Genomic DNA, 24,055 nt, shown 5'->3' with positions numbered 1-24,055 from the left:
GTTTAAAGGCAATTATTGAGTGGGGGGTCGACAACATTATTTAGGGAAAAACTTCACAAAGTCAGACTTTAGGGGATCATTGTGATGAAATTGATGCAAATTTTACAAGTAAACTGATGCCAATTAAAAAGAAGAAATAAACAGATAAAAGTTTTGTTTTCCTCATTATAATTTATTCCACTATTACGCTGTAATACTGTACACCAATTGCAGTTGGTTTTTGTAACCACAAAACCCACCAATAAGCAAAACACAATTAAATTCCATTGTTTACCATTGTCTCCAAATTTTACCACATGGTTATCCATATAGCAAAGCATGAAAATAATAAAGGAAATTTAAATTATTACACATAATATAATTACTAAAAGCAAGTTTAAAAAAAATGGGAACTTCCCAATTTCGTTTCAATCTCAGTGAGGGGGAATACCATTAGTATAGAGAAGTTCACGAACTTCAAATTTGGAGAAATTTAATACAAAGAATACTTTGACAAAAATAATGTCAGATGACTGACAATAATGCTTAGTATGATTTCAACAAAACATGCCCCTTTTGACATGGGCCAACTTTCTTAGAGCTGCTTAATCAGAGAATTATGCTAACCACCTTTCAGCAAGCAAAAAAAGCAGGATACCGGTTACAAAATGAACATTTGACACTGTACTTTGGCTGGTAACTTTATTCTGATAAGCATAATTTTGTTGTGCTTAAGCAGCTCTATGAAATTGGGCCCTAGGCATATGGGGACTCTTCGATTAAATGTTGGGTTATCCCTAGATTTTTGCCAACTTATTAAAAATGCTTGTTTATTTTTTTAATGTGTCCCTTCAAGCATCAAGTTCACAGCCTGCTACACCACTGACATTGAATATGTATCATTCTTGGTTGGGTTTGGGTCCTTCTTCCTCTTCTAAATCACAATATTCTCAATTCCAAACCAACCGCGCACACGCTCGCGTTTAATAATTTGCTCGCGCTTTGTAATTAGCTCGAGCTTTGCGGTTGGTTTAGGGTAGATCACTACAAATGTGTATTTGTTTAAATCAGTTGTAATAAATATTTGTGTGTTTGTACAGAAGTAACACATAAAAAATATTTGAATTCCGTCTACTGTACATTATTATACATGCATGTAAATATTTGTTAAAAATATATTTCATTTACAGATACAAAACTTCATCTTCCTTCACCCCCACCCCACCCCTAAAACATGAATTAATTTATTGTGATTGAGTAATGTGCTTAAAGCCCCCCGTTTTCAAATTTTACTTCTTAATAGTCTTCCCTTATAACTTAAAAAATATAATTAGCTGTTGCAAACTGCTTCTCAACCAAAAGAACCTGCGGTATAAATGCAAAAAATATTTGTTGGCCTGACGATTGGACCTGAGTCTTTCTAGAAGGGTACAAAAAGTCTTCTTAAGGCCCAGTCACACAGGCCTCGATAACGAGAACTAGAACGTTAAAAATGCAATGGGAGACTTTGGGACGCTAGGTGGCAGCAGACATACCAGGTAAATTTACTTCTGAGCATGCGCACATTACCGAGAACAATGGATTTTACCTGGTAAGTCTGCTGCCACGAAGCGTCCCAAAAGTCTCCCATTGGTTGACTAAGCGTGGGTGTATTCTGCTTGGAGCGAATCAAACAATAGAATGTGTCCTCTTTGCGTCGTTATCGTTTTCATTATCGCTGCCATGGCAGTGTGATTCGGCCTTAAGCCTTCGAGAAAAACTCTGATAGGGTTGAACTGCCAGGCTTTAGTTCAAACTATTTTTTTGCCCTTATGATTTAATGAATGATTTTTATAATATTATGCTAAAAAACTGTTGGTCCTTATTATCATAACATCTTCTGAGAGACAATTAGATTTTGGATTGAGACAATGGGATGTACCCATCACTACCCTAGAGGTAAAGTTAAAACAAATAATAGAAATTGAATAATTCCTTTAAAAGAAATACTGTTTACCTAATTCACCATCCAACACTGCTGAGCAAGAAACAGTAAAAATGTTACCATCTCCGTGTTCAGAGTCAGCTGCAACTTATCTACACAGGTAATGCTGTTGGGAATATTGCAATATTTTAAAAAACTATAATCGTTTGCTTTTAGCAGTTTAATCGGCAAACTCAGAGGTGACAAAAATGCTGAAAATACCTTAATAATTGATCTTATTTTTGCATCAGGGATAAAGAAAGAAGTTGGTTTTTAAAGATTAAATGGGTAACTGTTGCTGACACATAGGATTCAAACTGCCTTATTTTGGCTAGCTTGGTGGTCTAGTGGTAAGACATCTGCTCTAGTAATGCAAAGGTCGGGGGTTCAAATCCCATCCAAGTGATTTGCCTGTTGATTTTTTTCACAGAACTCTGGAAAGTACTGAGTATACAGCGCTAACATTGATGTAACCGGTAAAAACTATTATATGGACTCAAATTATATTCGTTCCAAGTTGCTGTGAATAGTCACTGGCTCTCAAAATATATCATAACAATAATATACTTTTGTCTATTTTGCCCCTGTCAATTATGGATAATGCTGACTAAGGGCCCAATTTCATAAAGCATGTAAGCAGAGAAACTTGCTAAGCACTGACAAGTCTTGCTTAGCTCAAAGTTTCATTATCGTGAGTGGTGCTTCTCTCATTTTGGGCTAGCAAAGAACAATTTCTGCTTCACAGCTCTATGAAATTGAGCTGAGAAAGTGAACTTTTTCCCCCAGTTTTTACAAGAATTTAATCCTTAAATACAAATCAAGGCTTCATAAAAAATGCTCAAGGTGTTAGTAAAAATTGTTAAGAATATTTAAGTATTTTTACAGAATTTACATTAAAATTGTACGATTCTTAACAGAAATGCATCATCTCTCTGCAACTGAACAAAATAAATAATTGCTCTTTTAAATAATAACATTAAAGTATGACTTGTTTTTCACTTGCCATAGTCAAGGTCCGAAGTGGAATACATTGTACCAGAAAACAGTTGAATACAAAATTTGAAATAAAATACTCTCAATGAGTAGTTTCTGATAATGGAATATCTTTACGCTTTAAATACAGAAGCTTAGCATATTTTTACAGACAGGCAAGGAGGGACTGGACCAATACCATGATATTCGCAAATTGAAAATCAGTTGGGCAAAATGAGGGAACATCGACCTCTTTGAGGGGCTGATGTTAGCATGACACACACGCGTTCGTGCGTCTGGCTAATGCACGCAAACCAATCATGTCTGTATACACGAGTTCCCTTGACGAGAAGATCATCTAAACAAACAAGCAAACATTCCCAATCAGGCCTATATGCTTCGCTTTTAAAAGGGCAAGGGTACCAAGGCATTTTCTCATATGAGGAAATTGTACATTTCTACTGGAGCATTTCAAGGGCACCAAGGCAATGACTAGGGGGCATGGAGGCAATTGCCTTGGTTGGCTTCGTGAAATATCGGTCCTGCCCCATCACCCTCAGACTAAATGATTTGTTGTCTTCATTCCATCGCTCTTGCTATTACTGTTCTGATGAGTCTGTACATCCTCTCCCCCAGCGTCGTCATCTTCTTTAACATCTTCCTCAAGACCCTTAATGACGAGGTAACGACGCACCACTTTATCCCAGTCCAGTACCTCCTCGATCCGGATTGGACCGTTCCCGTTTCCTGCACGGAGAAAGCCACCTAATGGAGAGAAGAAAAAAAATCATACCTGTCACCAGGGCCTAATTTCGTAAAGCTGTTTAGTAGAAAATACTGCTTGAAAAATGTCTTTGCTAAGCAAAAATTGAGTGGGGCACCAGTTACAACAATGTAAACCTAATGTAATTTTAGCTGGTAAACTGTTTCTAATAAGCAACACTTTTCTCTGCTTAGCAAGTTTTTGTGCTAACAGGCTTTATGTAATTAGGCCCTGACCAGAAAGAAGGCCTTTTCATGTTTGTAATTTCATTTAAATTTAGCGGCATATTGTGGACGAGCATTCTAGCAAACTGAACTTAAGTTCTTGTGGCTGATTTATCCGACAGGCCTGAAGTTACGCAGAGACCATGGAGGCCATGACCTCTGTTACCCTGGTCTTGGCCTCGGTGCTCCTTTAAACATTTCCCACAGACTTTTCCAATGGAAGTGCCCTTTGCAAAATGAAAATGGCCATGCCCTCTCAAAGATGAAATGCCAGGCGTCATCAGAGTGTGGCTTTGAATCCTGGTCATGACACTACTGTCCTTCAGAAAGACACTTAACCATAAATTGCTTCCCTTCACCAAGGTATATAAATAGGAATCATCTATCAATCTTTTTAGTGTAACTGGACGTTTTGCCTTTGGAGGAAAAAAAAAGGAAGAACTATGCCTTGACACTCTCTGAGGCCATGTCCGAATTAGCAGCAACAGCTAGAGCTACGGCTAGAAGTCCGCGTCATCATGTGTTGAAGTAGAGGTCATCCTTAGCAACACACTTAGCAACAGTCATTAGCTGTAGGCATCAATTCGGATACCGCCTTAGTGACTTTTGACTTACCATCCGGTGCCACTTGTGTGTTTCTTCTGACGACATTCCTGAGCCAATTACCCTGGCCGAAAGGGTCGATGGAGCGGGCATCTGATGCAGCATCCTCCTCATTGTCATTGATGTAATCTCGAGCCTGAGCGCTACAAACTTTACCTGCAAGTTAGAAAAAAAAAAAAAAAAAATGGAGTTCAACTCGATGATGGTTAATAGGAAATTCAGGGGTAGTAATTGCCACTAGCCCACTAGCCCGGAACTACCAGATTAACAGCTGGGCTACTCATTTATCTAGTTTGATAGCCCAGCGGGCTAGTGGAAAATGAAATACTTTCGGTGACCAATTTGTACCGTGACTCAAGACGTTATGTGTTTTTCAGGCTACCAAAATCTCATCAGGGCTACTAAAGATTGGGTTACTAGCCCTGCTGACTACCACGAAAATACACCTAACTTAAGACTCCTTGAGCAAGATAATTCACTATAATTGCTTCTCTTCACCCAGGGGTATAAATGGGTACCTGCCAAGGTAGAGGTTGGTATTGTGTTTGAAAAAGCCTTTATAGCGCTACGGCAGCCTGGGGCTGTATACTCCCAAGGGAGATGAGAAAGATAGGAATGTTATTGGCCCAACAACCAGGGCACCAAAGTAAAGTGCATTGATCCATTAGTGTGTAATGCGTTATACAAGAACTCCGCGGTAGTAGAATTAAGCAAGACAGTTTCTCTTAGAACAAACTCTACCTGGCAAGTAGATACACAAATGGTGTTACCGCAAACCAAATAACTAGTTTGTTAGATTTCCCACAGGGGTAATGAATATTAACTTTTATTCTATTATTCTTATTATTTATTATAATCACCTTTGTGTTTATAAGCCGCCTTGCAGTAAGTGGCGAGCTTGGTGAAGATATTGAGTGGCGCAGGTGTTGCTGACGACTTGTTCATTTTACGGATCAGCTTGGCTCGGCCGAACTTCCACTCCACGTCGGACTGAGCCTGGATACGCTGGTACGTGTCACTCATCATAGCGATCAGTAAATTGATCAGAACGATCAACGTGACGATGAGGTACGTGCCAAACACAATCTTGATCAGAATTGCGGTGAAGGCTGGATGGCGATTGGTGCCCGGTAGGTCGTTCGGTTCCACGAGTCCGAAGAGTGAGAAGAAGAGAATATTGAATGTGTCGATCGGGGTCTGAATCGTTGTGTCGTTCTCGTTGGCGTTAGGGTCGACTCTATACACTGGCTGGTAAACGGCGGAGAGATGCAACATGAAACCGACCAGGAATATAAGCAGGATGACCATGAATCTCATCAAATCCTTCATGAGGTCTCGGATGATGATTGCCCACGGTCCAAAGAGGTGGTGGAAGGAAAGAAACTCAAGTAGAGCGGCGAACGAGAACAGCAGACACCAGGCGAAGAGCTGGTTCCGAGCGTAGATCAAGTTTAACCGTGTCGTGCCGGTGAACGGTATGGCGATAATATGTATCACGCAGGCCACTGCGGAGAATGCGAGTATGATTACGCGTATCCACCCAAGACCCTGTCTGTCCCCGGGATTTGTGATCTCCGAGATTAACATTCCCGTCAACCATGCAAGTAGCAGCCACTCATACCAACTGGGAACCAGCGACTCCGACAGGATGAACGCTTCGATGAATGGCGTTACAACCGTCGTGAGACACAGCAGTGCGATCAGGTAAATATGCGACACGAGGTAACCCATGAATTTGATGATGGGTAGCTTGTTGAAGCGACACTTGAGCGGCAAGGAGAAGAAGACCCAGATCGGGGGGAGGATGATGAACACAAGGAAGAGGAGAAAGATCTTCCAGGAGGCCCACGTCAGACTCCCCATCCAAAGATCCGAGAGGTAGCGCTGCACTGACGGATGCGCCACAACTTCCTTCTCCTCGCACTCGATTAGAATGTCCAAGAACGCAATCCCCCGGCTGTCCACCGATCTCAGAAGGTGACCGGCCGAACTCGTGCTCGCCGACACCGACAGCAGATCCACCGCCATGCATTCACAGAAGGTACCCGCCTCGGTCAGGTCTCGTGCTCTCTCTTTCTCTCGCGTTGACTGCACACGAAAGTTCTTGGAGAGTTTTGCCGCTGTGTCAATAGGGGCGGGGGAGCGAAGAATAAATTCCTGGATAGACTCATTGTTGTTGTAGCGACCACAGACCATCAAGTCAAAGACAAACTACAGAAACAAAAAGAAAACCAGACGTCAGTTTTTGAGAAACAAATGTAAAAGCAAAATCCTATTATTAATGAAAAAAGTAGTTAATGACCTGACGTTGCAACCCTAGCAGAGTCTTTCTCGAAGGCTTAGGTGTGGCTTATGCAGGACTTAAAGTTCGCTCTTGATTTTTCTCAGGTAAGGGGCACACTATGAGGAAATTGTAAATTTGTAATGGGACTTTGCAAAGGGTCCGACAGCAAAAGCACAGGGCACCACGGCAATTGCTGTGAGTGTCATGGGTAACTTCAAGGCCTGCTCACAGGAGCATTATTGACACACTTATGAAAAGAAAAAGGACAGGGGAAAAAAGAGAATCGGTTAAGAAGTGGAAATATATATGAATGAGCTGTTACCTTTCTGTCTTCCATGAGGTGCTGCGTATTATGATCTTTCTTCATCAGAAAGCTGAGTACAGCAAGATGATTGGCCATGGCTGCGTAACAGATCGCTACGCGACCATCCTGATTGGAAAAGAAAACAAAATGTGACTCAAGATGTATTTCATTCATCGGGTTGGCTCAGTGGGTTCTTTATAACAGTGCTCTATAGCCAGGGGTGAGGGCATTTCTGCTAAGCAACGTACCTTTGTTTCAAACTTGGGTGATGCTCCACTTTCTATTAATAGCGTAACCACGTTGAGGAAGCCAGCCTTGGAGGCGAAATGAAGCGGAGTCCATCCATTCTACAAGTAAAAGAATAAAAAGTAGGTGTGAAACTAAAAACTTTCTAAGCACGGACAAATCTAGCTCAACAGAAATTGGCCAACAGCCAAAATTCCATAATGTTTTCTGCTGAACAGTTCTATGAAATTGGGCCCAGAGCCCAACTTTATAGAGCTGCTTAATAATTTTATGCTAAGCAACAATGAGTAGGACTACCAGTCAGAGATTATACATGTGACATGCTATTTTGGCTGGTAACCTTTGTAAAGATCTTTCTGCTAAGCAACACTGAGCAGGATAACAGTCACAGATTAAACACGTGACAAGTATATCCTTTCACACTGGCTTGTTCATATGGAGGTCGCAGCTTCAAATCCTGCTCTAGTAAATTTTTCTTTGTTGAACCAAAATCTGATTTCTTATCATGAGGGAAGTTTGGCTGGAAGTTTTTTGTAAATGGGAGAGAAAAAAGTGTTTGCGTGAGACGCGATAAGGACTTGATAAAGTTTACATATTGATGAACATGGATAATGTTGTAAAGCCCCTTGAACTAGCTATAACGATAATGCGCTACATAACAACCAAATATATTTTGTTATATGTTTTCTGGTTCTTACCTTATCGAAGGAGTTAATATCCGACCCCTGACCTAGTAACAGAGACACCATATCATAGTGGCCGTTCGCTGCGGCCAGATGGAGGCCAGTGCGCCCTCGCTTGTCCTTGACGTGCAACTGTGTGGTTGACTTGCTGAGGAGAAGACCAACGACCGCCGTGTGTCCACTTTGCGACGCTAGATGCAGTGGGATAGTTCCCTGCGCAAAATCAAGGAGAAAAGACTGTTACAACGAAGCACCCCCTCTGTTGACAATAAAAAATCACACGTATTTATTGTGCACTTTTTTAGAGCCTTACATTGAAACCCCTGTTCATCTGGCCCTAACCATTCCTCAAACCATCTCAACTCCTTAGGAATATGCAGCATCGCCAATTTGGGCGCAAAGGTTGCTAACGATTCACACCAACAATCTCTACCCTAGAAGGTACCCATTTACTCCTGGGTGAAGAGAAGCGATTATGGCCATGTGTCTTGCCTGAGGACTAGACAGGGATTCTAACAACTCCAATAGACCCCTTGCATGTGACGTCACACGCTAAAAAAGCACCCACGCTGGGGTCAAAGGAGGCAAATGATTGGACGATAGCTGTTCTTTGTGCGTGAAAACGCGTTATGCAAGGGGTCTAAGAATCGGCCAACAGTTTTCATGTTTATGTTTATTTATTATTTGAGGGGAAGGGGGGAGGGGGCTGTGGGTAATGCATTATATGTCTTTGATTCCAGAGTGTTTACATACCAGTTCCTGTGTTGGCATGTCTGGTTGGACACCAGGGAAGTTGAGCAATAACCGTACCAGACCCTCATGGCCAGACTGTGAGGCCAGATGCAAAGGTGTCAAGCCATACTGTAAGAAAAACAACAAAAGAAAATAACCAGAACTGGAATAACACCGAGGCGGCGAAGGCAATGGCCACTGTTGCCCTTGTCTTGACCTTCGTGTCCCTCTAAACATCTCCTAGACTTAGGTTTTTCCAATTAATGGCGACCTTTGCAAAATGAAATAACCTTGCCCTCTCAAATATTAAACTCTAAGCCTGTTCTACTGAAATTAATTCAATTTTAACTAAAACAAAGCAAATGAGAAAAATCAGACATAGGGTTTGGAAGAAAAATGCAAGTAGTATGAACAGGGCTTAGAAATGCTAAGAATTATCGTAATATGGCTGCTGACATTAGCCCAGGAGAAAAAATTGCAAACACAACTAAAGACAACCCCCTAAAAGTCATTCACTGAAAGATTCAGTATTCAAAGCCTACTTACATCATGTACTGAGATCTCTTTCAGGTCCCCTGGCATTGAGGCTGGGGGCTCACTCCGTACCGTAGCAGGCACCTTGGTCAGCATCTCACGGACAAAGTCACTCTGACCGTAGTGAGCTGCGATGTGGAGGGCAGTCAGACCTGTCTTGACGCTGGGCGCCTTCCAGGATACTTTGCCCTTGAGGGCGTCCAGGACTGGCACGTGACCGTTTTTAGCGGCGAGGTGGATTGCCGTCATCCCATCCTGGCAAATCAAAATCAAAATCAGAGCGTGATTAAAACTAAACAGTCCTGGGGTGGATTTCACAAAGATTTAAGACTAGTCTTATCTCGAGTTACTCGTCCTAACTAATAGGACGAGACTAGTCTTAGCTCTTTGTGAAATCGACCAAAGAAAGTCAAACATTCTCATTCTAGTGGAACCATTTCATTTGGGAAACTTGTGGCTATGAGTTGGATGTGCAAACTTACAGCATTTTCTTCTGTTGCTGATGCTCCGTTATTGATAAGAACGGACACAACTTCCTGGTGACCTCCCCCAGCAGCTAGATGCAAAGCAGTGGAGTCATTTGTCTGCACAATAAAGAAATCACTAACACCATTTAGTAACTTACATACAACACAATTGTATCAAGAACACAGCGTTTTAACTTAAAGGAACACGTTGCCTTGGATCAGACGAGTTGGTCTTTGAAAAGCATTTGTAACCGTTTGTTATGAAATGCATATGGGTGGAAAGATGTTGTAGAAGTAGAATACAATGATCCACACAAACATGTCTCGAAATTGCGTGGTTTTCCTTTTACCTCGTCGACTAACACAGTCAGCCATTTATGGGAGTCAACTTTTTGACTCCCATAAATGGCCGACCGTGTTAGTTCGCAAAGTAAAAAGAAAACCACGCAATTTCGAGGCAATGTTGTGTGGATCATTGTATTCTACTTTTAAAACATCTTTCCACCCATATGCATTTTATAACAAACGGTTACAAATGCTTTTCAAAGACCAACTCGACCGATCCAGGGCAACGTGTTCCTTTAACACCCAAACTGTTGGTCTCTAATTATGCCGGATCTCATCCAAAGCATTATCAGTTTATTTGTCTACAGTCCAACAGAATCAATCAAAAACAGGATTTTGATTGGTTGGGTATGGTTAGGATTTTGATGGGTTGTGTATGATAAGGATTAGTGTCCGACAGTCCTACCTTATTCTTAGTAGTACAGACGCCGATTTTATTGAATCTTAGCAGCTCCTTGATGACAGCAACACTACCCTTAGATGCAGCGATGTGACCACACGTAGATCCATCCTAACAAAAACAAACACAAAAAGTAAACGACATAGTAAAGTGAAGTTTGTCCCGAGCCAGTATTGCTCATCAGGCTGGTGTTTAATATCCAGTTTCCTTAGCATAACATGACTGAGATGCCAGTTTATAACTGGTTACTCTCCAGCTCTCGCCGGTACCCATTGTACTCCTGGATGGAGACAAGTGTTGTATCTGATCAGGCCAGAAATTGAACCCACATTCTGTAAATTACAGAACTTGAGTCCAATAAAAGGGCCATATTTTTCTTGTTTGAAAGTACACGTCTTTCAAGAAAGTATGAAGGCAAAACAAAATCTAAAAAAAAAAAATTAAAAATGAAGAAAAAAAAATGAAATCAGGGGGAAAACACTGACACATGTCTATGTTCTCCCTGTGTGCTAGAGACTTACCAAGTTGGCCATTGTGACAAAATGATGCAAACCCACCTCGGCTGAAGATACATGTAGACCAAATTTCTACGCAGAGTAATATTTTGTCTTGCAATAATTACTAGCTCCAGAGTCAGCCCTGATTACTGCCTCATTTAACTTACCGAGTTGGCCATTGTGACGAGCTCTGGTTTGTGCTTCAGGAACAGCTTGACAATGTCTGCATGATCATTCTTGGCTGCCAGATGTAACGGAGTCTGTCCATGCTGCACAATACACAAAATGCAAAAATCAATTAGAACATGAATTCAATTATAATACTATGTAAGAGTTCAGCTGTGCTGAATTCCTGTGAAACATTTCCAGCAAAAACAGAGCTGTGTCTTTAAATTTGCTTGAACTCACAAAGCATTCGCAGGAAGTATGAACCCGCCTTTACTCAACACACGCAAACTGCTGTGCTGTTTCCAAAACCTCAGGTTAGGCTTTCGGATCTAGCTTGTTCTCCCTCATCAACTTTGGAGCAGTGTACATTTTGTATGGTGTTTCCAACATCAAATAAAGCTCAGAACCTACGCCAAGGTTTGGAAGAAATGCTAGACTTGGATTTGTGTGGTATGCCTGATCTTACTAGGATCCTTCCCCATTCTTACAAAAACCGAACACCATACAGTAGCCCGACATCCAGACTGTCGGACTCTGGTTATGGTGGAATGCCTGATTCCATGTAAAGCACCAGTCTACTGTCACAGTCTTCAATCCAACAGAATCAAACAAACCCACTGTTGGAGTTTGATCAATCTTGAGGAGGGCGGGTTAGGCCAAAGAATTATGTAAAACCTTTGCCCATGGATATTATAAGCGCATTCCAGAAGAAATTGAAAGCACATTCCAGAAGAAATTGAAGGAGTAAAGCAGTACGTTAAGAAGTTTTTTCTGAAGTGGACGCAAAACAGCTGAATGATTATCCGAGGTTCTTTAATCAGCCCAGGGCAATACACAGTCAAGTTGATTTAATCGGCAGACAAGAAATCTTAGACAAGAAAGGGTGTTTTAAGCTTTGAATAAATATTATTTTTGACAAAACTTGCTTTAGAAAAGAAAGGAAAGTATGTTTTATTGCAATTTAAATACATTCTTCACAGTCTACGGTCTTCTCAGAATTATAAGTTTCTGTTGTCTTTGATCAATAAAATAGGTGATTTTCTGTAAAATTACCCTTGACGTGTGCCAACATTGGTGCCGTAAGTGGCGATAACTTTATGCGTGCAGCAAATGCGCATGCGTGTGGTGCAATGACTTACTAACAGAATATATAGCTTCAATATAGAGTGGGAAAAATACACATGCAGACATTCCATGGGAAAGAGCGAAAGTAGTTCCATAGGAGAAATACAATTAATCACAGTGGCGGTTGATTACTTAATGCAGGGGGGAGGCTGTGTTACAATTTCAATATACCCAATATTACTGTGGAAATATGCCTCACATTGTTGCTCTTACCAAATCCATACTATAATACAGTGCAAATCTTTTTTTACCATGGCTTTTCAGTATGTTGTATTGATTATGGTTGTGAAGCCAAGGACCCTCTGAGAAGCGAACTGTTAGAACAGGGCCCAAGCACAACAAAATTTGCTTAGCTTGAAATTTTTGCCTTGATAAAAAAACAGGATTACCAACCAAATTTCCACGTGATTTTCAGGGTAAGCAAACAACAGCTGAATACCAGTAACAAGCAATATCAAACAAATGGAAATTTGCTTGGTAATCCTGTTTTTATCAAGGAAGAAATTATATGCTGGTCAGAATAATTCCCTGGGGGTTTTTCTCCCACATCTAAAACTAAAAATTCCTTCTATATTTTCTCTCTGTGGGGTTCTTGGTGGCTAGTATAGTAATCAAGTTCCCTTTTCAGAGAGTACTTGGTGTCACAATATTTACCCTCCATTGTGGTTTCATATTTAAATTTGAATTCCTCAGACTACAGACAGTAGCTAAGACGCATGTTTCAGGACAAGCTTTTGCATAGATGCCAAACACCTTATATGTGTATTGAACAATGGTACCAGGGTTTGCTCATCTGGAGGTAGCTGTACAAAAACATAGCAACTATATCTATAGTCTGAGGAGTTTAAATTTAAGCACTAACTTGTGACTAAGCAAGTCATTGTACCAGACTTGTTTCAAACATAACTCTCACAATGGTTTATTTGGCTTAACACATACTGTACATGTTCATATTACATTAACATGCGTTCCATACTCTCTATATCAAGGCAGGTTTGAAGTGAAACGGACAGAGAAAGTTAAGATTTGACATCAGAGGGATTACACTAGAAGGAGGTTGTTAGACACGGTGCAAATAATGACTAAAGAGAGACAGAAAGAGAGACAAAAATGAAGAGTGAAATTATAACTTGACAATGAAATACGTTTCCATAAAGACAAACAAAGGGTTTAGACAATGTGCACACAACATGAACACAAAGAGACACAATTAAGAAGGGAAGAAAAGAGTGGCATGAAAACAATATTAAGTTGATAAAGAAATTCTATACATTTACAGGAAGAGACAAAATTTAAAAGCTATAATAATAAGTGGAAAGACAATAACTACAAAGGAAGGTATGATGCATCTTTAAAGAGGAAACAAAGGGGAGTAATCGACAACAAAAATAAAGTAAAAACTGTCCAGAAGGATCGGATCATTGAGAAAAGAACATAACAAAGAGAACGAAGCAGAAAACAATAAAAAGTAGAACATAATAGAAACAAAAATGTACAAAAAGCAGAACACAATGAAAAGGAGAAAATAACAGCAAAAGAGGAACAATTAAAAAGAACAGAAAGCAGAAAACAATGAAAAATAGCAACAAAAAAGTAGAGGATAACAGAGAACAAATGGCAGAACAAAGGGCAGAACAAAGGGCAGAAAACATAAAAAGTAGAGGATAATAGAAACAAAACAAAAACGACCAAAGAACAGAAATCAAGGATTTAACAAAGTAACAAATTACAGACGGGTTGACAACAAAGGAAAACAACTGACTCATAGCTCCTATGGTTGTACTTACACTATCAACCAATTTGGCCTAGACGAAGACGATGATGAAATGTAGATGAGGGATCAGCAATTGTTTAGGATGGACGGTTAAGTTTACAATTAAATTACAGAATAAATCAATAAACAAATGTGATGGACAGCACAACGATATTCAATGAATCATACACAGGGGTAGGATTGGATGAATGTAAATTTTTTTTTAAAATTCCTACTTCTGGGTTCCTTCTTATTTTAGAACCTGCAAAAAATAGTTAGTGGCCTGACGTTTCGACCCTAGCAGAGTCTTTCTCGAAGGCTAAAATCTTATTTTAGAACCTGTAACTATAACTGGCCCTTGAACCAGCATATATTGTGTTAATGCTTGTATGCTTCAATCAAAACTTGCAAATAACTGGCCCCTGAACCTGCGTACATTGAGAAAAACATTAAACGTATGCATTGTAACAATTTTCAACTTATTATGTGCAAAATTATTTTTTTAATTTAAGCTGGACCCAACAGGAGCCATATTTCCAGTCCAAGTCGGTTAACTGAGTGCGAATTTTGTTTAGCTATAGAAAATAGCTATACAAGATACGACAAAACTGGAAGCAATATGGATATTTAAGTCGTCAGCCTGTTTTCACCTTCAAGCCTCAATTTCATCTCATTGACCTGTCTGGTTGGGGAAAACAAAATGGTAGTATCTTAAAGAAGAAATGTTTACCATGTCCGTGGCGTTGGAGTCCGCCTTCAGTTGCAGCATGGTCTCACAGACTTCGAGTTGGCCATTTTGAGCTGCTTGGTGTAGAGGAGTCTTCTTAGCCTGTGGAAGGAAGCAAAAGAAAGTTGACGCTATTGTAAAATCTTACAACCAACAATACTTAGTGTGAGGCGGGTGATGCAATGTTTAAAGCGGGTTCTCAGCTTTCAAATGAAGGGTTGTGATCATCATCATCACTCCGTGTCATCTCACAATTGCTACGTCAACACGAAGGTCATTGGTGCAACTCCCGCTCCAGTCAATTTTTCTTTGTTCAAACCCAAACTATTATTACCGTTAAAAGATTGTCTCATATAAGATTGGTGTGCCCAAACTCTGGAACAAACTTCAGAAGCTTACCAGGGACACAACATATTTCAAAACATTCACGACACTTCTGAAAGCCACCTTGTTTAAGGAGGCCTACCATCAATGACTTTTTCTTTCTGCGTGACGGCGAAGCGCCTTTGAGAAAACCTTTGATTTAAGCGCTTTATAAATTTTGAGTGATTGTTTGATTGCATGGCCTATTTATGGTAAGCACTTGCTGTTTGGACTTGTAGTGGCCGATCCCACAAAGTCAGACAGCTTCCTGACTAGGACTTTAGAAACGCAACTGCTTGCCTATATAGTGTGTAACGCTACATTGTTTTCAGAGAGCTTGGGAAAAAACGACTTGACACTATGGGTGCTGTAAAAAGTAGGACGTTATTTGTGTGTACACACAAGACCTGCAGTGCAAGGAGGGGTGCTTTGTTTTTGTTCAGGGGAGTCGCTTGCGCTTGCGCATTGTAAATGCATTTGTAGGTATCGGAGGTGACAAATTTTCTGTAATAGAATTTAGGGGCTGTTAAGGTTTGACTGCACTCACCAGTGACAGGGCATCGATGGTTGCACTGTGTGTGGAGACAAGTAGTTTAATGAGATCATTATGACCATTCTGGGCCGCTAGATGTAGGGGTGTGATGCCTAGCTTGGACTTGGCGTTCACGAACGCCTTATGCCACAGCAGGATATCTGCAACTTCTTTGTGGCCGTTCTCCGAGGCAAGATGAAGGGCTGCTTTGCCGTGCTGTCAAATGCAAAAAAGGGAAGATTTTTGTCTTTTTTAAACTATAACATTAATCATTTTTAAGTTATAAACAACAAGGGGTAGCTGACTGGATGAAAATAATGAATACATGTACAGTCAGCTACCCTTGCTGTTTATTACTTGATATTTGAAGTAAAAAACTGCATCCCTTTAAAATGATAAAGTTAAAATTTCTCGTCCCTGGATAGAGTTGAATAAAAAATTGAATACTTTTGGAGGAAAATGACATAAAACTGCAGGGTGTTTTTTTTTTTTTATAAAAAAAAGGGGGACAGTCAAAAACAAGAGCGCCGTGAGGTTTGTGGTAGCACCAAATTTTTTTGGAAGTGTTAATTCTGAAAAGAACCACTGATTGACAACTCCAGAACCAACGGTTCTTTTTGAAACCAACACTACTCAGAGATTCACACATGGTGCTACCGTTAACCTCACCTGATTATACTCCCACCATCAATTTTATTTATTTATTTATTTATTTCTTCTTTACCCTGGGGAAACCTCTCATTAAAACACTGTTTTTCAGAGGTGCCCAGCAACTACAAACACATTAACATTTAAAAATTGTATTAAATATAAAAACATATTTATATTAACATATTGATTAATATTAAAAATAGAAAAAACAGCTAAATTAAATAAAGACAACAGCACAAACAAAATTACAATAAGCAAAGACACTTACTTCATCAAATACGTCAACTCTTGCATTGCTCTGTAGTAACAGTTTGACGATTTTAACATGGCCTTCTTCGCTAGCAACCAAGAGTGGAGACCAACCGTTCTATCAGAGAAATAAATAATAATAAATATAAATAAAAGTGGCTTCTTACAGAGCGCTCCAATCCGTCACTCAGTGACACTCATGGCGCTCGTACATTAATACCCCTGGTCACTGGGCCTTTTGTTACATTCCTTAAACCATCTCAGCTCCCTGGGGAGTACACAGCCTGTGCTGCCAAATATGTAATGCACCGAGCTAAATCAATCAAAAGAACAATCTCTGACCTCCTATGAACCCATTTACCCCTGGGTGGAGAGAAGTTGTTGATTTAAGTGTCTTGCTAAAGGACACAAGTGTCATGACTGGGATTCGAACCCAAACTTTGATGACTCAACCATCAGAACTTGAGTTTGATGCTCTAAACCCCTCAGCCAAGACACACCATAATACCAGTAATATACAGCTAACATGGGGAAAAACCCTTGTGCATCACAAATGAGCCTTAAAAAAATTCATATAAAAAGTTAGACAAAAGCAATGTTCTGCTTAACAGCTTTATGAAATTGGTTATGAAATTTATTTAAAAAAAATTATTTTAATTTTTTTAATTATTTTTTATTATCCTCTGGTTTATGAAATTGATTAAAAGATGTTTTGATCACTAGACAATGCTAGACCACTGAGCGAGACCGTTGTCAACAATCTAGTTTGAATCCTACAATGAGTAGCAGAGACATCAGATTATTGTAAACAACTGTTTACCTTGCTCTGTCTGTTGACAGCTAGCTGTGTTCGGTTCGGGCCGAGGTGGTTGATCATCTTGATCATGATGTCAATATTGCCGGCCCGGGCGCAGTAGTGGAGAGACGATTCTTGAGTCTGCAATCGAATTAACAATGATTATCAGATGTTAAATTTGCATCCACGATAAAGAATATTCATTTTGTGTTTTACCTATACGAACTTGTCTAGCTGCCGGACAATCTCATTGGTCTAGTTGGTATGACACTAGGTTTGAATCCCACCTTCAAACCCCATCTTCAAACCCAGTAAGTTTAATGTAAATCTAAGCACATTTTGAAAAAGTACTTAAATCCTTTAAGAAGGGGGTGTACATACCAGCTTGGTGACTAGGTTAATGTCTGCATCATACTGTAGCAATAAGTCCATGATGTCTGTATCTTCAGTAGGGTAGTGAATCATCTCTTTAGTAATCTCAGCAGCGTAGTGAAGTGGTGTCTCCCCCTCCTAAACAATACACAAGATGGAATATTATCTTCAAGTACGCGCTAATCCTCCAATCAGATTAGCAGAATGAAGTGGTGATAAAAACCTATATTGCACGGCTAATATAACTACCATGCGTCTTGTGTGTTCTATGTCACGCGCCAAGTTTGCTTGAAGATAAATACATTATCACACGCGCGCTCATCGAAATACGGCAAATATAGCAGAAGCGCTATATTTTTCAGTATTCCACTCGCGCTTGTGTGATAACTTATAACAACAGACCGTGCCAGTCATTTCCTCATCACTACTTTTAAAGCAATTCTGGGCCCAATTGCATGGCTCTGCTTACCGTAAGTACAGATTCGGCGCTTACGGAAGCAGGAAATTCTGTGCTTACGGCAAGCGTATTTCACGGGTTAGCGGCGAATGTGGGCTTCTGCGAGAGGGTACTCCACATTACTAGGTATTCTACGCTTACAAGGCTAGCGCAGAAATTCGGCGCTTGCACGTAAGCGGGGAATGTTCGTAAGTGCAGAATTCGGCGGTAAGCAGAGCCATGTAATTGGGCCCCGATCTCATCATCCCATATGTACCAGCCCGTCCACTCCGTTCTTCATCACAACATCTCCTCACCATACCATCCTTACGTACTAAATCTTTCGATTCAAGGACTTTCTCTAGTGCCGCCCCCAAACTTTGGAACTCTCAAAACATCAGCCTGTTAACTATGTTTTGCACTTGGTCCCAAAGGTCCCCTAAGTCTTATCTCGAGTTAGGACCAGTTACTCATCTTAACTTCGGACTATCCATGCAATTTGTATATCTCCTAGGACTAGTCCTAAGTTTGGACTAGTCCTAACTCTTTGTGAAATCGACCCCTGGTTACTTACCGAGCTCTGTTCATTGACAGCCATGACAGCATCCAATCTGGACATCTCATTGTGTAGAAACTGAAGGATCTCTTTGACTATCGGGAAGTGAGCGTGGCGGACTGCAATGTGGAGAGGATTCTCAGCTGACTATACAAAGAAATAAAAAATAGACATGTTTGTTAAAGGCAGTGGACACTATTGGTAATTTCTCAAAATAATTATTAGCATAAAACCTTTCTTGGTGACGAGTAATGGGGAGAGGTTGGTGAGAAACGGCTCCCTCTGAAGTGACACAGTTTTCGAGAAAGAAGTAATTTTCCACGAATTTGATTTCGAGACCTCATATTTAGAACTTGAGGTCTCAAAATCAACCATCTAAACGCACACAACTTCGTGTGACAATGGTGTTTTTTCTTTCATTATTATCTCGCAACTTCGATGACCGATTGAGCTGAAATTTTCACAGGTTTGTTATTTTATGCATATGATGAGATACACCAAGTGAGAAGACTGGTCTTTGACAATTACCAATAGTGTCCACTGTCTTTAACCAGGTACTTTTTGTAACACAAAACACAATGTCCACAGATTTACATTAAACTTACACTGTTTGAAGATAATGATAGGAGAAAGTTAACCTTAAAACATTAGTTGCTGATGTGCTGTAGTTTTTGAAAAATGAGTAAAACAATGTAATGAAAATATGTTTTTACATGCTAAGATGATTTTCGTCTCATGATCACTGAGACAAAAATTATTTTCATGACCTTGTTTTACTCATTTCTCAAAAAGTACAGCACCTCAGCAAATAGTATTTTCAGAGAAGCTTTCTACTATCATTATCTTCAAACTGTGTAAGTTTAATGTAAATCTGTGGAGATTCTGTATTTTATCCTACAAAAAGTACATAGACCCTTTAACAGAGGTCCACCATGGAATGTGCCGACAATCACTCTTTTTCGTACACAAAGTGTACACGGTCTAAAGGATTGGTAATTAAAAACCACTAGATGATAATTTTCAAGGCAAAAGTACACTGATTATAAAATTCAAAATAAACCACAAGGGAAACTGACTGGGTAAATTTTTTAATGATTTTTGGGGGTTGAACAAAGAAAAATTGACTAGAGTGGGACACGAACCAATGACCTCCAGATTAACGTGCCGGCGCTCTACCAACTGGGCTATCTAGCCCTATGTTGGCAGTCGACCTATTTTGTCAATAGCTTTGTTCGAGGTGCTATTCAGAAGCCATAACATTCATAACAACTCAACAAGGCAAGAGTGTATATCTGAGTAGAAGCAGAAAGTCTGATTTCATGTTGGCGACATTCCATGATAATTATGACGCCAAGTTGATTATTTCCTTTCCTATGTACCTTAGACTGGCAGACAGGATCCCCTCCTTCCTCCAATAATGCTTGTACCATGAGCAGATGACCGTGCCTAGCCGCTGTGTGCATAGCTGTCTCGCCATTCTGTAATATCAAAGACAAACATTCAGTGATCAAATTTATGAGAGGGTCGCTGATTAGAACAAACTGATTAATATCACATCACAGTCTGAAAGTGCACTGATCATAAATTGCATCTGAGTGCAATTCCTCCAGAGCAATACCTCTGTCTGTAATAATATCATGTTGAAAAAATTGCGTTTAAAGGTACTGGACACTGTTGGTTATTAAAACCTATTTGTTTCCTAAGTCACTTTAACTAGGCACTCTTTTGATCCTTTTTCTTTGTATAAACTTCTTTGTTTCGGTTTCTTTTCCTCTCCAGCGCCTCGGATTAGTTCTCTGGATAGATGGCGCTATATAAATGCTTATTATTATTATTATTATTATTGTTATTATTGTTATTATTATTATTATTATTATTATTATTATTATTATTATTATTATTATTACTAGGAATAATTGTTAGCGTAAAAACTTACTTGATAACGAGCAATGGAGAGCTGTTGGTAGTATAACACATTGTGAAAATCGGTTCCTTCTGAAGTAATGTAGTTTTTGAGAAAGAGGGAATTTCTGACTCAAATACTAAAAGACTTCAGGCCTGAAGCCTTCTTTTATCAGATAGCACACCAATTTGTGCAACAAAGGTGTTTTTTCGTTTGTTCCAGGCTGGAGTTTTCTCTGGGGTTTCCTCCCTAATCTAAGAGACATTTGCAGTGTTTTCTGCTCAACAGTTTTATAAAATTGGTCCCTTGTCATTTTTTTGCCTTTGTCTAGTGCAATGGATTAGTTACGTTATCAGGGTGTTCGTTTGAAGTCCAGGCATGACACTTGTGTCCTTCAACAAGCAACTAACTTTAATTGCTTCTCATCAGCCGGGAGTAAATGGGTACCTGCCAGGGCAGTGGAGACTGTATACTCCCCTAGGGGGTTTGAAATGGCTTCAGGAATTAGTAAATGGCGGCGTGATTATAAAACTAATGTTCATGAACCATTAATGGGAACATTGTGGGAAAACCCAGGCAGTCAGGTAGGGACTAAAAACCCAATCTACCTATTGCCCCTTGCGTGATTCGAACCAGGGTCCTAGAGGTGGAAGGCGAGGCGAGATACCACTATGCTAAAACTCCAATTGGAGTCCCTTAAATAACGGTGTGATACTGCCATGTTTCTTAGATCTTCTTGAAACAAGAGTGACAGCAATGGGAGACTTTGGGGCGCTAGGGGGCAGCAGACTTGCCTGGTAAATTTCCATTGTTTACGTAGTTCTGAGCGTACGCACATGACCGAAAAAAAAAATGGATTTTACCAGGTACAGTGTATGTCAGTGTAAGAAACTTGATGAGCAGAATTTCTTCTTACCACCATTATGAAATTTGGCCCTGCTCAGTAAACTAAGGCTTGTGCAAATGGAAAACTTTTGGGACGCTTGGTGGCAGCAGAGTTTCTTGGCTAAGCAAGAAATGACCGCGGTACCAGTAACATCAATGGTAACTGTATGGCATTCTGGCTAGTAACCTATTTTTGCAAAGCAAAGGTTTGCTTGTGCTAAGCAAGTTTCTGTGCTGACAGGCTTTATGAATTCAGTAACTCTGTATAAAAGTGAAGACCAGCTGAATAAAATGTTGAATGACCTTACCCCCATGACTGCGTTGACCTCTGCCCCGCTCTTCAAGAGCATCTCTGCTACTTTCTCCCCCTCCTTGATGCGTGCCGCTATATGTAATGGAGTTTCCTCCGCCTAAATAAAGAGGTAATTAAGGAGTAAACTTAGAGGCCAGAAATAATGGTTTGCTCAGGTAACATTAGATTCAAGGCACAAGACACAACTAATTACTTAAACAAATAGTTGTCAATATTAAACTTACTTGGTAACGAGCAATGGAGAGCTGTTGATAGTATAAAACACTGTGAGAAACCGTTTTCACTAAAATATTAAAATACTTCCGGTTTGAAGCCCTTTTATTATTCTGATGTATTTATTAATTGCACTGGCGGCCACGCAGGCCAAAAAGTACATTTACAAGTAATTCTTTTTATTCATTTAGGTAACAATATATATATATAATTGTTCAAAAGATTACAAGAAAAGCTACAAAAACAAGACCACATTAAAACCACAAAAGCAAATGCAAAAAGCTTGAACCGACAAAGAAAAGGCATTTAGACATTTTAGGCATCTGAAAGCACACAAATTTGTGCAACAAGGGGGTTTGCATTATTTTCTTACAAATGTACAACTAAGACGACCAACTAAGCTCAAATCAGACTTACCTTCCCTCCTTTGAGTTGCACTTGTGCCCCATGCCCCAACAGTGTCTGTACTACTAGTGGCTTGCAATGCTGAACTGCAATGTGTAATGCTGTGTAGTTATCCTAAAAGTAAAGGGAAAAGACATATAAGGCAAAGTTCTCCTGAAGACGATCAGAGAATACTGATAGAAACTTTGAGTTGTCAACCACAGTTATTTTTCAGAACTCAAAAAGAGATTAACACATGGTGCTACCGCAAACCTCACCGAAGGCCAAATTCAAACAAGGCCCATTTTTGTCAACTAGCATGACTAGAGGCTGATATTGTCTGGTACAGTACCAACCAGATAACTCAAAGTGCGAGTAGTAGTACCAGTTACACTACTAAGACTGGTATAAAATAATAAAACAATTTACTTCAGGAAAAGATTTTGTCTGCTGGCTTCTTCGTGAATCAGAAAACACTTGGATCCATTTAAATGCACAAGAACTGTGTACAAATGAGACATTATGGTTGTACCCACCGATGTGTGTTAGTTAGCACTGTTTTCTTAGTACTTTCCCGAGTTCTTTGAAAAAAATCCCAGGCATATTACTTGGGTGGGATTCGAAACCCACAACCTTTGCAATGAGGTATACCTTTGTAGTTGCATCAACTAGGGAACCCTTAGTAAGTAGTGACTTGACCACTGCTACGTGACCTCGCTTGGCTGCTGCATGTAGACAAACGGCACCCGCCTGGAAGAACAAAACATATACAAACACGAATGATTTGCCGTTCATGCTTTTAATTTTTATTATTCAATTATGACATAACCAACATCACAATTAGCACTTAAACAGGAAGAATAGGAAAGAAATGTTTGGCAAATAGCATGACCACAAGGGAAACAAATGTTCAACGATTTGGGGATGAAGAAAGAACAATTTACTAGAGCAGTATTTGAACCAACGACCTCCAGATTAAAGCGCAAGCGCTCTATCTAGCTCTATGTCATCTCCCTATTTTGTAACATCTTTGTTAGGGGGTGCCAGTCACAATTTGTGCATGTTACATAGTATTTTGGCTGGTAACCTTACTCTGGTAAGCATAATTTTGTTGTGCTTAAGCAGCTCTCTGAAATTGGGCCAAGGTATTACTTGTAATGGCTTATTCTAAAGCCATTTTTTTGCTGAAACCAAAATCGATCAGGCAGTCAACTGCAAAGAATGGGATTGATGAATGAACAGCAAAAACGGGTATCAATAAATGGCAATCGCATCAGCAAAAAAAGAACAATAGCAACGCAAAAGGTAGCCATAGTATAAAAGGCAGGCCCCCCCCCCCTGTCATGGCGTGTGAGCATGAACTGACGAAACTAGGTTGTTTGTTTGGCCATGCCTATCAGTCTAGGTAGAAGCGTACAGTTGAAAGGATAAACAGAATAATAGAAACAAAGAAATTTGAAGAAAAGTGTTCATGGACTAGCGAAATGGAGATGGTCGGAAATTGGTGGGAAAAAAAATAATTAAATAACTGAGGGATCGACTAAGTAATGGAAGGTATTATTTGAAAACCTTTTAGGAAGTCGTAAAAAAAATTACATAAAATAAAAAAGAGAAAAGTTTATTATAATTATTA

At 39.8% G+C, this 24,055-nt stretch overlaps 1 protein-coding gene across 3 annotated transcripts in view; it reads right to left on the bottom strand.

Moving 5' to 3' along the window:
• Positions 1-166: 166 nt before the first annotated feature.
• LOC139952303 (uncharacterized) overlaps positions 167-24,055 on the bottom strand; it is a 66,021-nt gene continuing 42,132 nt past the window's right edge. For all 3 annotated transcript variants that reach the window (XM_071951392.1, XM_071951393.1, XM_071951394.1), the window contains exons 9-29: positions 23,074-23,172; positions 22,456-22,557; positions 21,821-21,922; positions 20,104-20,202; positions 18,743-18,871; positions 17,742-17,870; positions 17,385-17,501; positions 16,584-16,682; positions 15,680-15,880; positions 14,773-14,871; positions 11,164-11,265; positions 10,506-10,610; positions 9,770-9,871; positions 9,300-9,542; positions 8,775-8,882; positions 8,037-8,234; positions 7,341-7,439; positions 7,111-7,218; positions 5,365-6,715; positions 4,517-4,660; positions 167-3,679 (exon numbers count right to left, since the gene is read on the bottom strand). In XM_071951392.1, the coding sequence (XP_071807493.1) occupies positions 3,471-3,679; positions 4,517-4,660; positions 5,365-6,715; positions 7,111-7,218; positions 7,341-7,439; positions 8,037-8,234; positions 8,775-8,882; positions 9,300-9,542; positions 9,770-9,871; positions 10,506-10,610; positions 11,164-11,265; positions 14,773-14,871; positions 15,680-15,880; positions 16,584-16,682; positions 17,385-17,501; positions 17,742-17,870; positions 18,743-18,871; positions 20,104-20,202; positions 21,821-21,922; positions 22,456-22,557; positions 23,074-23,172 (3,945 nt within the window). In that variant the 3' untranslated portion in view covers positions 167-3,470. The remainder of the gene's footprint in view (positions 3,680-4,516; positions 4,661-5,364; positions 6,716-7,110; positions 7,219-7,340; positions 7,440-8,036; positions 8,235-8,774; positions 8,883-9,299; positions 9,543-9,769; positions 9,872-10,505; positions 10,611-11,163; positions 11,266-14,772; positions 14,872-15,679; positions 15,881-16,583; positions 16,683-17,384; positions 17,502-17,741; positions 17,871-18,742; positions 18,872-20,103; positions 20,203-21,820; positions 21,923-22,455; positions 22,558-23,073; positions 23,173-24,055) is intronic.

This window comes from Asterias amurensis, chromosome 20 (assembly GCF_032118995.1).
Source record: "Asterias amurensis chromosome 20, ASM3211899v1".
Classification (NCBI taxonomy): domain Eukaryota; kingdom Metazoa; phylum Echinodermata; class Asteroidea; order Forcipulatida; family Asteriidae; genus Asterias; species Asterias amurensis.
Note: the sequence above shows the minus strand (reverse complement) of the source record. Positions and strands in the feature narration are given on the sequence as shown.